A 15,842-nucleotide genomic window follows, 5' to 3' on the forward strand; every position below is an offset into this window, starting at 1 on the left:
ACCTCAAGTACCCTTATCTTTCTTTTATCATGTGTATACATGTATATTCTGTATATGTTGTGTTCCTGTGTATCATGTAGTTTTGTCCAGTCATGTTTTTGAATGGACCACAGGAAGATAAGCTGTTAAGCTAATTGTGGATCCTAATAACAAACTCAAACTAGTTGCTTGCAGACTCACGTAACGAACGCAGCATGGTCCTTCGCCCCTCTGTAATACGAGTATAACTGGAACATGGCCAGCATAAACGCAGTGAAGACCAAGAAGAAGATGACCATGAACTTCAGGATGTCCAGAATGGTTTTCCCCAGTGATATCTGCAGAGGACCGATGCTCTCATTGGCGGGAAGAATGTACGCAATACGGGAGAAGCTGAGCACTATCCCTACTGCAAACAGGCCCTCGGCTACCAGTTCCGGGTCAGAGGCTACCCAATACTTCCGGTCTGAAAAAGAAAAGAGCATACGTTGATGAAGGTTAGACGTCCAGTTAATAAGATACGCCGAAAATGATTACCCAAGCAACTGGATAAGATTTAAAAATTTCATCCAGTTGCTTGAGAAAAGAGCATAGTTGGCACTAACTCACCACCATTGTGATGCAATACTCTCATTCTGAGCGTGATGGCGTAAGTGATCCACATGTTACTGGTGACATACCTTTTGTGTTGAGATACCTTCTGGAAGGAATTGCGCGCACAGCGATATTGATCAGGTCGTACGTTCCTCATGATAATGAGAAGAGTATCACCCCAAGTTATCACATTATCCAGATCTTTTCTTCTTCTTCTTTATATTGCAATATAAGATAGCATTCATCCATTGGTATACCTTCCGGCATATCTTCCTGCAGTAGCGAATGTGCGCTAATATCAGCGCTTATCTCACAAAAGCAGCGATAGACAGTGGGGCACTGGATTCATAAATCTTGTCGCCACTCGACCTTTCGATGATCATGATGTAGCGTTTTGATACATATCTATCGATTTGCCATTAATTTCATCAAAAAGAATTAGAATCTGGATCGGCAAACCACCCTCTGGCGTAGCACACCAGCTTTGCAAGTACGCGACGACTGGTGCCTATATATACATTACACCGAGCAGCTTATCAGCACTGTAACGTGAATGGTCTACTTATTACTTCGTAAAGAAGGTCAGTGACCAACAATAGGAGTGTCATGGTTGGTCATGTCTGTACGTTCGCAGCTATAACTCATGATCCCTTTGCTGCATTCATATGTAGTTTGACATGTCGTCTGCACGAGATGATGCACGGAGGTTTGTGTTCTACGGACTCTTGTTTCTATTATGTTTGATAACTTGAGTTTATGCCCAGTATGCTATAAGCGATGTTTTGACCAGTACGATAAAAAATCTTTGTGGCAAGGTAATCTTAGTACCTAGTCCAGTAACTTTTCAATTCAAGATTTTGCGGTTACTAATGACCTCCCTAAATGAAAGCAATTTTAACGTGTAGACTCATCAGATCAAATCAGGGCTTCTATGCCTCCCTGTACCGTATTGTGACAAATAAACACGTTATATACGTCATACCTTCACGATGCTATGAAAGCAATGCAATAACAGCCCCCCTGTAGATGCATAAATACTTCTCTTTAAACTCCTGGCCAATTAAAGGACAAAATATAAATGAAAAAAAAAGCAATAACTAATTTTCTATTCCCATCTGCCATAAGCAACAATGATTGCTTGCCACCTTCCCCATTAACTTACCAAATGAGTACAAACCTTTAAGCGACCTTAGCTACTTAACTGTCATACCTGAATGTCTATGTAGGTTTAACATGTATCTCGTTCATCTGCATTAACCTTAATTTAATATGGAAATTGGTACGCGGAGTTGATGTATTTTACGCAAGACGAATTTCTGTCGTTCAGTGGAACACGATGTTACAATGCTGCACACTGTGTCTTGCTTAAAGACGTCAAATATGATACAGCACGCTGTGGCAGGTACCGACTTCTGGTAACCTTTGACACACTATTGACGTCACACTTTCCGCAGATTGATGCGGGTCAGAAAGGTGGCTCAAATTCCTGCTGACGATAGATATGGTCAAAAATTCTAGGCCATTTTCTAGCTTGTGATAAAAGCTTTAAAAGTGAGATGTGCTGTATTTGTTTTACCAACCTTTATTTACAAAGGGGGATTTACATTTAAATGATACATACATTACGAATGACAAGCAGTAATTATTTTAAACTTCTAAAGATGCATTCATTTTCAAACAATATCAAACAATATAACAATATTTTCATTGTATGTACCATACTTATACTTGCAAATTGTAAACTTCCCGATATCGATACGTTAATATAATTAAATGTTTCAATTTTGTGAAGTTTATAACCAAGAATGATGTCTTCCCAGTGGATAATGTGCTATATTATTGGCTTATTGCACCTATTCGTCTGACATTCATTTTTTAAGAACATATGCATGCATACCTTATTTACAGTCGTAGAAATGACTGGGCCCTTTATTTTCTGCATGATTAGCAAAATTAAAGTTTCTACCATTTCGCAACGCCAGCTGTGACCCCATCGTGCGTAAGTTTAAACGCTCATTAATAACATATGAAGGTGTCATATTGCACGTGTCCTTGTTAACAAACACCGTCTGATAGTCAAGGAAATCCAGAATTAATCTCCTTAAGTGGTTCCGTAGATCAAACGTGTCTAAAGCCATCTGCCAAGCTCAAAAGAATAATCCGCAAATGCGACAGCGAGGTCAGACACAATCACGTTTAGAGTGAGTCTGACAGTACTACAAGGGAAATGGTAGTGGCATAAAAGTATACCTTATGTTATATTCAAATGGCAGGACTGACCACTTAAGCCAGTGAAGCGAGAACATAATGGGCCCATTTTGGGTCAAACGATTTGGGTTGATTCACTTTTTTTCCCTTTACAATACATCCCCCAGGAAAATGTCTGTGGGCGGGCATCCATAAACAGAATACCACATTCTTACTGCACCTGATCTTTCTTCGTTATAGTATCACTTTTCAAGGTAACTGTGGGGAGAGTGTATACAGTGATCCACACGTGATCTTCATGTGATCTTCACGTGATCTCCTCGTGAGTTTTGTATCAACCAATAGTAAGTAGTATATCGTAGCAATGAACGACTGCCATTATCATAATGTTATCCACTTGCCTCTAAGTGAATATCTTAGTGGTCACACATGAAAATAGAGTACCAAAATCTTACTATACCTGATCTCTCCTTGGTGTAGTATTCCCACTGCGTTCCGGAGTAATTTCCGGGATGGGCGTTCATGTAGGTGGTAGCCTCGTACACCTTGTACCAGGCGACGAACCTGGTAGCAAAGGACGCCAGGAAGGTGGACAGCATGGAGAAGTCTAGCAGGTTCCACATCTGGGACGTGTAGTCTTTAAGGCCGCTTCCCCACAGCTCTTTGACTTCGGCCCATATCATCCCTGCACAAAACAGTGACACATCTTACGACACCTGTTTTAGATTCACAGAAACGTGACATTGTGTTCTGAAGGGTGTATTCGGTCACGCACGTGATCTTCACATGGTCCTCATGTGATCTCCACGTGAATTTCGTATCAACCAATAGGATTTCGTATCAACGAACGATGCTCATCATAACGCTGCTATCCACTTGCTATAAAATATGAGTTAGTAAATCGCGCTAGCTAAACCTTCGGCTTCTGCAGATAAATGTAAGACACCAATTATGTCTACGATTGTGCCGATGGCGTCATGTGAAAACGCCCTATACCGTCAAACTTAGGCAGCACTTTCGATGTACTTTTGACAAAGTGGTTACAAACTTTCCATGCTTCGTGTATTTTGTAATGGACCTCAGACAGTATATGCAATGCAGGCATACATAAAACCTATGATTTAGAGATAATAACATAATATGGTATCAATGCTACAACAAGCAGCTAACATATTAAATGTACATAATGAAACAGATTGACATGATGAACTCAATTATATGGCATGTGCAGTTCACCCTAAAGTGTTTGAAAAATTAATGATATAGTAATTATGCTGTCAACGTTGAATTACATGCCCAATTACCACAGGAAGATTGTATTGTGTTGTTTATCAACCATACACAGACATACAGTATATCTTTTGAAGCATTGTAAGATACCAAAGATTTAAGATAGTGTTACATCAATGCAACCAGAGATAGCAGACCTTACTTCCTTGCCTAGGCTGCTTTGCAACCATTCCTGTCCCACAGACAAACTCAGAAAGCATGGGGACGGTGTATTGTTCACTATTATTTTGGGAATCGTTCGCACACAAACACACAAAACACACACACACACCAACACACACACACACACCACACACACCACACACACGAACACACACACACAACCACACGGAGATATAGAGAGGGATAACGTTACATAGCTAGTGAGACAGATTGAGAGAGAGAGAAAGACAGAGACTGACAGAAACAAAGAGGAAGACGGGTGGAGAGAGAAAGAGAGAAAGAGAGAGAGAAAGAGGCAGACTGAGAGATACAGGAGAGGAGAGAGAAAGTAAGACAGACAGGGACACAGATAGGCAGAAATCAATAAGAAAGAGACAGCGGCACAAACACACATAGGCAAGTACAGTAAAAAATCTGTGCCATGACGTACCCAATACCCAGAGAATAACTAGCAGCTCTATCGGCTCCCATCGTCCAACGCGGTCTCTTCCTGCTATAGATGGTGGATGTGTCGTGTTGACGTTTCCGGTGGAGAATCCCTCGAAGCGTTCGGCAGAGTTCAGTACCAACAGGACGAGGAAGATTGCAAAAGAGGACGCATGCGCCAGAAACTTCATGAACGGACTCCGGAGTACTCTACCGGCCTGGAGAGAGATGGCATCAGCATGTTCATTAGAAATCGGAGACAGTCCAATGGAAGAGGAAGATTATACTTCAGTATTAGTGAAAAGGTTAAAAACTATGTTTCAACACAAAGACTAGATACTGGTTTTCTTCTGGGCAACCGAAGACCCGACTGCTTAGAACATGTGACCTTCTGAAAGAGTGACATGAGCAAAGGGTCAAAAGTGATTCGTAGCTGGTAGCGGCCCCCGCCCCGGGTCAATTAAAGTCATCTGTTTTGAGCAGTTTGGTCCTCAGTAAGACAAAGGACTGGCCGTGAATTTGGTAAGTCAGATATTTGCCGGTGCAATGGCCTAGTTGGTAGAGTGTTCACCTTGCACACAGTAGGTCGTGAGTTCGATCCCGGCCGGGTCATATCAAAGACTTAAAAAATGGTACATACTGCCTTCTCTGCTCAACACTCAGCATTTGGGAAAGAGTATGGAAGTTAAACACACATTGCTAACTGTGGACTAGCCCCCCTGATGTAGTGACTTGCACAAAAGTGTGGCCTAAGGACTATATACTCAGTTTAGAGAAGATTTCATAGTTACTTGCCTTTGCTTAATTATAATCTAACTGCCTTGTCCCAAATTCTGTGGCACGAAGTGTTTGAATGGCGTATTGACTTTGGGGCTGGGAATATCTGATAATGGCAATTTTAACACATTTGAGATCACTGTGAACCCTGCTGTGAACCCATATCTTCCTGCAAACAGACAGGTTTTATTGGTGCACTGGTGACTAGAGGTCTGGACGAAAATATCTAGATAACGAAAGTTTACAAGTCAACTTTTATTTGCTCATTTGAGTACTCCTTTATCTGTATATTTGACTGGGATTAAAGCATTGTCTCCTTGGCATTTGTTGTAATTGCAAACATTTTCCCCTCGGCACTGCTTGTTTTCAGTGATAAGTCTTCCCATTAGTTATCTTATCTCTTTGAGCACTGGTTCCCACGCGTTACGTACAATATTCATCATTTACATTACCTTTCTGGCTATATCTTCTCCTTATCTATCTAGGTCGCTTGAGGTTAGTGTTAATTATCCCTCGCCTTTTCTCATGTTATCAGCAGACTTTAAAGCTTTTAAGCTAAGCACACTGTTAAGTTAGATAAAGGTAAGGATGGCCTTTTTAAAGCCGGACAGTGGGCTGTTATCCACTGTGTGTATGGCATGGTATTGCATATTGAAAGGCAGAGCTAGAGGCCAACCCTCTCCTTCCACTACCTTTAACCTTCCAAACCGAAGTCAGGTACCCATCTTCACACCTGGGTGGAGTGAGCAAAGTCGCGTAAAGTGACTTTCCCAGGGACACAACGTCTAGGAATCGAACCCGTGACCTCTCAATCTCGTGTCCACTAGCCTAGCCAGCCGGCCATTCAACACCACCTGTGTATCTAAATTAACATGACGAACACATTTTGGTTCAGGGTCTTGAAAAACCGCGGTGATCACCTTCCTCTTTCTAACAAAACCCAAGAGAGCCTTGTGAAGCCCAATTATGGCTGAAACCATCTACTTTTAAGCTGCACACGTCGGTGATTAGTGTAAGTAGACGAGACCCACATTAGCTACTAGTAGGTACCTCATTATCACTCCGGTCTTACTTCCTGTTGATGTGGCTCCTCTGTGGAAAAGGTAATGAGTGCGCAGGTGCCGTTTCAAGAACTTTGTGGATGTGTTTTTAGGAGAGAGCCAGCAACATGACTGTTAAATCACCCGTGTTATAAACTATAGTCATATACATTTTAAAATTTAGCATCATATTGGAAGTAGCCCTTAATATCATTGTGCACTTGTATTTAGGCCTCGGCATGTATTTGCGATAAGCTTTGTCATCATACTAGATTATTGAGAGGGCCAACAGGAAAGGAGGCCTACGTGTCGAACTTTCTGGCACCTGGGTCACTGTCCGACGACCCCCCGCGAGCAAACATTAGATCCTGCTCTCAAACAGCAGGAGCTGTTTGACTCATTAGCATCAACATTGTCTTGACTTTGTCTTTTTTTGTTTCCTATGGGACAATCTAAAATTTGAATTCACCTCATTTACATATCAATTCATAGTTTGGTTTAACATCTTGTGGACTACATATTTTGCTCAGTCACCGACGAATGGCAGTGAAAGCTACCTAAAGCATGTGACCGTTTCCAAAATCAATCCAGTTGCTTGAGTATAAGAGTTACCTTAGTATCTTATTACTTGGATGTCTACAATTCATCGTCGACGCATCGAGAGGCTAGATCAGCAAATGGTGGGCCTTACCTTGCCCGCATTTTGAGACATGACTACATTCTATAAAGCCCTCTTTCGATGTCATGCAAATGTCAAATAATTGTGACAGTCGTCATTTTCTTGTACGCGACGCCCTTGACCTTGTAAACATCAATAGGTGCACACTGGGAGGTCGCTCATAGGAAAACCATAGACAAATAGTTCAACGTCAGAGCTCTCTCTGCTCTATTTAGAGCAAGGATGTTTAACCTCCTTGTTTAGAGTCAGATATCCACTTCTTTCCGTTAAATTTAACGGTTGTTCCTGACCAAATGATTGTCAGGTTAAAACGGCCCAAACAGCAAAAGACATGGCTCTAGTATTTTTCAATTTGCCTCTTATCTACTGATGTTCAAAATGACGTTAAGTTAGTTTAAATCCATCCTAAACCATGTTGTGTATATAAAGCAGTCCATTTCCATGTCTATTGCCCTTTGGCCACACTGCTGTGAAAGCAGGGATCAAGTTCACTGGCTGAAGTTCAACTCCCAAACTCTTTGCCGTTAGTGTGGAGTGCTACATATGCAGAGAAAACAATGTCTTGTGTACCATTTTCAAAGCCTTTTGTGTGACCCGGCCGGGGTTTTATACATTGTACTTTGGGGGTAATTTTTTTCATGGAGATATTGTTTTGCGTGTGCTTGCGTGTGTATTTGCGTGTGTGTATGTTTGTGCGTCCGGATGCTTTAAGTCAGCATATAACTGAAGAACGTCTAGATGGATTGTGATGATATTTGGTATGTGGGTAGGTGTTGGGAGGAGAAACGATTTTGGGCCTCCTGGTATGTGTCACTGGAACTGTAATGGCGTATTTGTCAAAATCTTCTAAGGAGAATAACTGAAGAAAGGAGCAACAGATTTTAATGGTATTTACTATGCAGGTAGCTTAGACATATATGTACACAATGATGAATTGAAAATTATGCAAATCGGGCTGAATTTCCATAAGTAATGAGGATTATCTATATTTCCATTATAGGCATGCTGTGACAGGTGTCAACTGTCAGTTTGGAATTGGGTCAAAGAGCTAATGGTCAAACCACTGAGGGATATACAACCAAACTTGTATATTTGTTTCTATTATGTGGATAGCTTAAGTGTTAGTTGATAAAATGAAATGGTAATCATGCAAATCAGAATCTAATTTGTATAATTAATGGTAAAATGTTATACACCCACTCCATTCAATGGTACGACAGTTCAGAAATGCAACATATGTAACTGAGAAATAAAGGGACATTGATAGATAAAAGTTGTGCAAATGAGGACCTAATTTACATAATTAATGAGAAAATACCATAGTTCCATATTGGTAGATAACTGGAATTTCATACTTGTGGAATTTGGAAGTTATGTGACAGTGAACATGGTTGAATACAAATTATGCAAATGTAGGCCTTATTTGCATAACTGTATATTTTCCTTGGAGATTTGAGGTCTCTGAACTCTTGTTCAAGTTCAGTTGAAGAATGTTTACCTCGCATTGTCATTCCTGACTACTTAAGGTTTCCACTACTTGGAATTAGATGTTGGTGAGGTGCCATACACGTCATTTACAGGGACACACATGTATCCTAAATTACAGTAATCACCTTCGACTACTCTCACTGTTTGGCTTCTTTTAGTTGAAAATTGGGGTCTCGCCAAATAACCCCCTGTGGGCAATCCACTTTAGCTAATTCAGCAGATTTTACCAGGAACGTCAAGTAGAGCTAATCAATGACAAGAGTGTCGCAGACGGACCGAGTTAATGGGATTTGCGTTAACAAAGCTTTTCTGTTGGGAGTAATGCACTAAATGGCTGACTTTTGCTTAAGTCCAATGGGTCAATTTTGTTATATTTGTCCGGTAAGTCGATACTATATGTGCGGCATAGCGTGGCCAACGGTTGCTACTTGTCAGCTACAAAAGGAAACAAGAGTTAAACATCTTTTACCTCCGTGCAATATTCTGAGATTTTGTGTTTTATGGTTAGTTTCTCGCTGATTGTTGGAAATGATTACAATCTTTTAGACAACATTTTCTCACTGGCTACCATAGTTACGGTAACAGACATTAGCAGGAAATAGAAGGCAGGATATGGGAAAACCATTGACATCTTCTCGGACCTTAGACCTAAACTTTCTGCCAATGCCCAGTGCAAGTACTGATCTTAGGAAGATATCATTTTGGTCTTCAACATGGCTTATGAACCTAAACCCTTTAAAGACTGAAGAAATGTGTTTTTCTAAGAAATCAAATCCTCCCGACCACCCCCCTCTTCTTCTTGATAACTGTGTTATTAAATCAGTCAAAACCCACAAGCATATAGGGACTTTTCTTACGTCCACCTTGTCATGGGAAACACAAATTTCTCATATGATTGGCAAGGCGTCCAAACGAGTGTCCACTCTTAACAAATTGAAATTCAGATTATCACGAACAGTACTTGATGTTATTTATAAATCCTTTATTCGTCCTCTCCTTGAATATGCTGACATTATTTGGCATGGATGTACTTTATATGATTCCCAGCGATTAGAACGTGTCCAATACGAATGCGCGCTTGCAGTCTCAGGGGCTGTAAGAGGGTCTTCGTATTCTTCGCTACTTTCTGAATTAGGTTGGGAAAAACTTTCGGATCGTCGTCACGTTCACTCTCTGATCATGTTTTACAAAATTGTCCATGGCCATACTCGCCAGTATCTTAAGGATTTGATCCCTCCTGAAGTCTCCATTTCTACTTCTTATAATCTTCGCAACAAACTTAATCTAAGGATACCGCTCTGCTCTACAACTCGATATCAAAAGTCTTTTATTCCTTATGCAACGCATCATTGGAACGGTCTTGGTATAGCTGTTCGATCCTTAAATCTTTCGTTGTTTAAAAAACATCTAGTGAAATTAGTACGTCCCTCTTTCTATTCACATTTTAGTCATGGCCCCCGGTACACTTGCGCCCTCCTCACACGCCTTCGCACCGGCACGTGCAGTCTTAACCTAAGTTTATTTACACGCAACTTAGCAACAAGTCCAGCCTGCACTTGCGGATGTCGAAGCGAAAGCGTTGCTCATTATCTTTTGTACTGCCCTATATACAATCAACAAAGACTCAACCTTCTGGGCAACCTACGGAACCTTTTAGCCCCTATTCTTGATATTGATACTTTGTCTGATCAAGCCTTCATTTATTTATTATTAAGAGGTTCATCCTTTGTTTCGTATGATTTCAACTGTAACATTTTAGGCTTGACTCAGCACTATATTTTGACAAGCAGACGTTTTAAAACTTAGTTCAGGTATATTGATATATTCATTGTTTGTTTGTTTGTCAGCTTGTTTGTATTGGACGACCCAATTGCTGTTTCTCATTGCTATTGTACTTGTCTATGTAACTTGTATTTTTTTTCCAGAGGTGATGTTTAATATTAGCTTCAGCTAGAGTACATCACCTCTGTGTCCTGTATATTCTTCTGTTGTTTAATAAAAAAAAAAAAAAAAAAAAAAAAAGTTCCTGTCAGTCTGTGGCTAGCATGTGGAATTAACAAGGGAAACGAGCACAGACACAAACACACACACACTCTAAAATTCCTTCGACGCACATGTAGATGATAAAGCTTATGGGTCGGCAAAGGGATAGCAATGCATCCATGTACACTTCCAATATCTTGGTACATATCTTGATAAAAAAATACCAAGGAAACATGACGTGAAGGATATCTCTCAACTACGATTTCCAACACAAAAGATTGGACCAACTATTGACTGTACGACACCAATCTTTGTCAAAAACGAATCAACCGCGTTTATCACGAGCGTCCCTTTACACTAATTGACTCAGTGGGTAGTGGATCAAACATAGCTGATAGTTTAAAGGGCGTCCTAGCTAGAAGCATTTGCAATCTAATGTGTCACAATTCAGGAGAAAGCAAACTGCCACCTCCACCACTAACGTTATAACGTATTCTTGTTCTTATTCATCACGAATCTAACAATGGATGCAGATGATTCGCTGACTGCTCTTTTAGGTAAGTATTTCAATAAGTACGCATTTTTTTCTGGTCACAAAACCCGCTCTTCTAGCCAAAATGGTGGAATTCATATCCTTAGGACATTAAATTCTCCCATATAGAAACAGGAAATAGCCGCAGTCGTCGCCCGTTTATTGCAGTTGATATGGGAGTGATTTCGCTTTGGGTCAAATAGCAATTTCCACAGCCCACTAGCCTTCTTTCTCTTGCAAAACACGTCCAACACTCAGTCAGTAGTGTCTTTCTCGTACTGTGCATCAAAACTGACAACGTTCTGGCCCCCCAAAAAGCCTATAATCTGTGTCTGGGGCTTGTCAATTCGGACCATCAATGCACAGGGAAGTAACTAGTGTGGCGCCAACACCCATTCACTTACCATCCATGACCCCCGTGTGCGATAATCGGCAATGTCGCGTGGGACTAATCAAAGTCAACGGTTGGGGCCCCCCTATAGGCAATATACTCAAACTCGATTCTATCTCATCTAGGAGCACGACATCTCTATGACAACTAGTATGCCCACGGGACCAATCCTTGTGAACATCAGTACTAGGATATATCAGGCGGGGGCAACTCATCGGTTGCCGGCTGAGTGATTCCATCGCAACCAGATGAAACCGATAGCCTTTCCCTCGCCCACCTCTGCGTTTGATCGCGAGCATGTAGCCACTAGAGGTAACGCGAATTAGCCCATTGAGCAGCCACGTACATGTAATATATTCCGCCATTTGGTTCGACCTCAACGTTTCATATGCCGGATGGCTTTTGTGTTTCGGCAGCCGGTGAGGCGTAAATTGGTCTACGGGTGTTTTTTCTCTGGTCGAATAACGTTGAATGAAAACTGCACACATTAAACAGCATCATACACATGAACGGATACTGATATTGTACGATTATCACTGCAATGATGTTCAACTTACTAGTGATTCGCGTTCATCTTTGGTTTCTGAGAAAACCTAACACTCCAAATCATCCACTACAGTTGGGTGCATTTTCTATGAAAGGCCTTTTCAATTGCTCCCATGTTATCATGTAAAGTGTATTGAATAAAGCCAACTAAGATTTTACTTCCAATCGTGTACATCAACAACACTTTTAAGTACTATTGATATAACAAGCAGCTATATATGGTCGTCCTGGGGGGATCTGTGTTATGTAAACCGTAAGAATGTACAGTTATATTGGCCTTTAATTAATATCAAGAACCTTGTTCACGGCATTTCAACTAATAAAGAAGAAGCTTTGCTTCTTGTCAGGTTGTCACCAACTAAGACATTTTAATTGCACGTAAACTATCTCATGGATAAAGAATTAATGTTGTCGATTGTCATCTATTTAGTTTATATCGTTGTGTATGGTGATTGGGACATGGAATCCCGTTTTACTACTTAGTATCTATAAGATACGCAAATCCTTTCTGCGTTTTAACATTTTGGCATATAATAACTTATTTATGTAAGATGGAAATACGGTCTAGGAATTAAAAACCTCAATTATTCTTGACATTTTAAATCTTATTCTGATCTTGTACTTTAAGCATTTACCTCCTTTACTTTAGAGTTTGTGTGGTATATATTGTTTTTAGTTGCGACCTAAAAATAAACCAATGGCCTGAATATGTCGTCTGTAGGTGCTATGGGAAAATTTGCAAATGCATGAGTACAACAAACGTCATCAAAATCAGGAAACATGTTTTGATGACGTAGTTTGTACCCCGTGAAATGACGACTGTAAACACTGACGTTTTGTTGCCTACGGCGCAGTCACATTCACCATAGGTCATCGTAAGATTTTGAAGTCGTGGGATTTTCAAGCAGCAGACGGTTGCAGAACAGACCACCAACAAGGATCTACGGCAATCTTTTCAGTAACCTTACAACTAAATTTTCTATGACACGTGCAGCCCGACTTTTCCAAGAATGTCCTCAGTTTCCACTGATACGACGAATGTGACCGGGCCGTACGCAACAAAACGTCGTCATATTTTAGGCCAAAGGTCACGATCACAGGCATGTGCCGAAGGTGCAACTAGCCTTGTTAAAAGTCACTGTAAGAAGGGTTTTGGGCCGTCAATTACAGGTAAGTGCTTTGGCTATTGCTTTTTGTTAGAAAAACAGGCTTTTAGCCATGTTTGGAGTTTCCAGTACACTCTAAAATAAGCTCAGTTTGGATATGATAACTTCTTGAAATTAGAGTTCAAAGGTCATGAAAGTTTATTTCAATGCTGTAATCGGCTAAAATCACTAAATGGACACTTTACAGGTCAGGCTACGCTGCCAATGTGCGTTTTCCATGGACTAGACCTAAGGTAGGTGTCTTTTGACAGCCTTGTTCTTGCATGTTTTCTATCCGTAGAGATAGGAGACTGTCAGCATTGGACGGGGCACAACCTACGCCATCAAAAGTTGACCATCCCTTACCCTTGAGCACGGTGCGATCCAATAGGCGACCGCCAGGAAGGGGAGGAAGGCGGCAACACTGAGGACTAGAAGGCACTTGATGCTGGTAGGCTTTTGTCGAAGCCCTTCGACACCCTCGTACCAAATGTTCACCAGCTGCTGCTGGCAATTGGGGTGAGCTACGAACTGCATCAACATAAAGAAACAAATAAATGTATACTCTATCAATGTACATTAGGCCATAGCGAGTAAATACTATTGATGACATCAGCGCACTTATCAATTTTCCTTTTTTTGATTTTGATAAAGGAATTTGGTTCCCTTCAGAGCTAGAGACTTGCCAAAATGGGAATATGTCGTCTGGTAGCCTTGATTTTACCTCTGTACTTTGTGTACTTCTTGTGCACATCTTGAATACAGAAATAAACAACTTGCTGGCGGTGACACCGTGTTTTGTCGCTTCAATGTTGCAACCTTTATGGTGTCTATTATGGAAATTTAGGAATCTTGTTTTTTCGCCCTCTCGCATTACATTTGGAGTCTGCAGAGGATGTCATCCATAACTTGTTGTGGCCTTATTGTCACACAGCATCTCGAATGGAATAGAGTCGAGCATAACATCGGTCCGTACTAATACCTCCTAACCACAAACAAGAAAATGATATTGAAGTAGTACGGCCACGTGTCGCTGTCATCGGCACTAGATCAACTACCATGCAAGGAACCTCCCTGTGCCTAGGGAGAATTAAAGAAAGAGAGGTAGACAACGAAAAAAGATGGGAGAATAACATCACATAAATGCAGGGCACTCAGTGAAACATCAGGAAAAACTGAGAAAACCGAGAAGGGTAGAGAATAAGGTTGCTAGATCTCGTTTGGTGTTGACAAGACAAAAATGCAGTGACTCTGTAACGTCTTCTACGACTACATCTAACGTAACATGACCAGTTTACGTCCGATCTATTCGAAACGTTATTTATCCTAAAACCGCACGGACAGAGCCAAATGTTTAACCCATGGGTAGAAATATCAGCTCTTCTAACAAGAAAATGCATGGTCTGTAAGTTTTTCTCCGCCTGTTTAACGCCGTACGAGCATATATTTATACTGGGATATATGGTGTAGAATTGTGCTAGGCTTACCCTTTATCGTCCACCTCAGTATTTTCCCTTCTAGCGCTATGCTTAAAGAACATCGACCGGAAAAAAACCCCGCAGTAACTGTCAAAAGTAGTCTGCAGACAAATGACAGTAAAGTCACTATGTTTGTCCGTTCGCTTGCCCGACGCGATGGAAGAAAACAATTTTTGTATTGTGAATTTCCCCGAAATCGGCAGCACGTGGCGTTCACGTGATAAACGCATGGCCATGATGTTATGTCGTTCAAAAATGTATCATCTGAGCGGGGGTCGCTAGGTTGTATCAAACCTTCCTAAAACTGGCAAGAGTTTCAAACCTCGAATCACCATGGATAGTCTGCATATCAAAGAAAGGTTTAACGTCAGCTACTTTTAAAAGATACTAGCTATCGTGTTACTTAGAAAAACATGATGGAATACGCGGTGTCGAATTACATATGAAATGCGTCATGCATAACGCTTCCGTGCAACTTGTTGTTACTGGTTCAGGAGCTTATTCTGTTATGTCGCTGGACGTAAACCCTTTTAAATGTTTTGTATAATAGAGAGAGATGGCTGAGGATCATACTTATGACGTTCTTTGTTTCTCATGATAACAGGCTTTGGCATAATACACCGCGACATGTGGACATGACCCAATCTGGACGTAAACTACTCCCGCACGTAAATAGGCCATGTTACGTTACATCTACATATAAAAATAGATTTCAATATAGATGAAATACAAACTACAAAGTATATGCATCTATTATCAAATGGGGTTTGCACAACAGTGAATAAGACTCAAACATTGTCTGATGCAGTTACCTAACTGCACACTACAGACGTTATCTCTTCCTTAAGTATAATTGAATTTATTGATCGGACCAACATGTGTTAATTTCTTTTGAGCAAGCTGAAAGATTGGCAAACAGCCCCGAGCGTTTATAATCACATTACGAACAATTGATTATGAAATAATTTCTATGTATTGCAAATACCTTCAAAATGAAACAAAGCATGATAGAATAACAAAATATAAAACACTTATGGTTAATAGATTAATGATAAAACTATAATAAGGTAATACATAAAACAAACAAAACAAACCTAACAAATATAGAAATAAAAGTTAAACAT

At 40.6% G+C, this 15,842-nt stretch overlaps 1 protein-coding gene across 4 annotated transcripts in view; it reads right to left on the reverse strand.

Annotated features, from left to right (window-relative positions):
- The window catches only part of LOC136436394 (short transient receptor potential channel 7-like), a 55,838-nt gene that overhangs the window by 6,509 nt on the left and 33,487 nt on the right, over positions 1-15,842 (reverse strand). For all 4 annotated transcript variants that reach the window (XM_066430350.1, XM_066430351.1, XM_066430352.1 and 1 more), the window contains 4 exons: positions 13,607-13,771; positions 4,664-4,877; positions 3,242-3,466; positions 181-445 (listed from right to left, as the gene is read on the reverse strand). In XM_066430350.1, the coding sequence (XP_066286447.1) occupies positions 181-445; positions 3,242-3,466; positions 4,664-4,877; positions 13,607-13,771 (869 nt within the window). The remainder of the gene's footprint in view (positions 1-180; positions 446-3,241; positions 3,467-4,663; positions 4,878-13,606; positions 13,772-15,842) is intronic.

This window comes from Branchiostoma lanceolatum, chromosome 6 (genome assembly GCF_035083965.1).
Source record: "Branchiostoma lanceolatum isolate klBraLanc5 chromosome 6, klBraLanc5.hap2, whole genome shotgun sequence".
Lineage (NCBI taxonomy): Eukaryota > Metazoa > Chordata > Leptocardii > Amphioxiformes > Branchiostomatidae > Branchiostoma > Branchiostoma lanceolatum.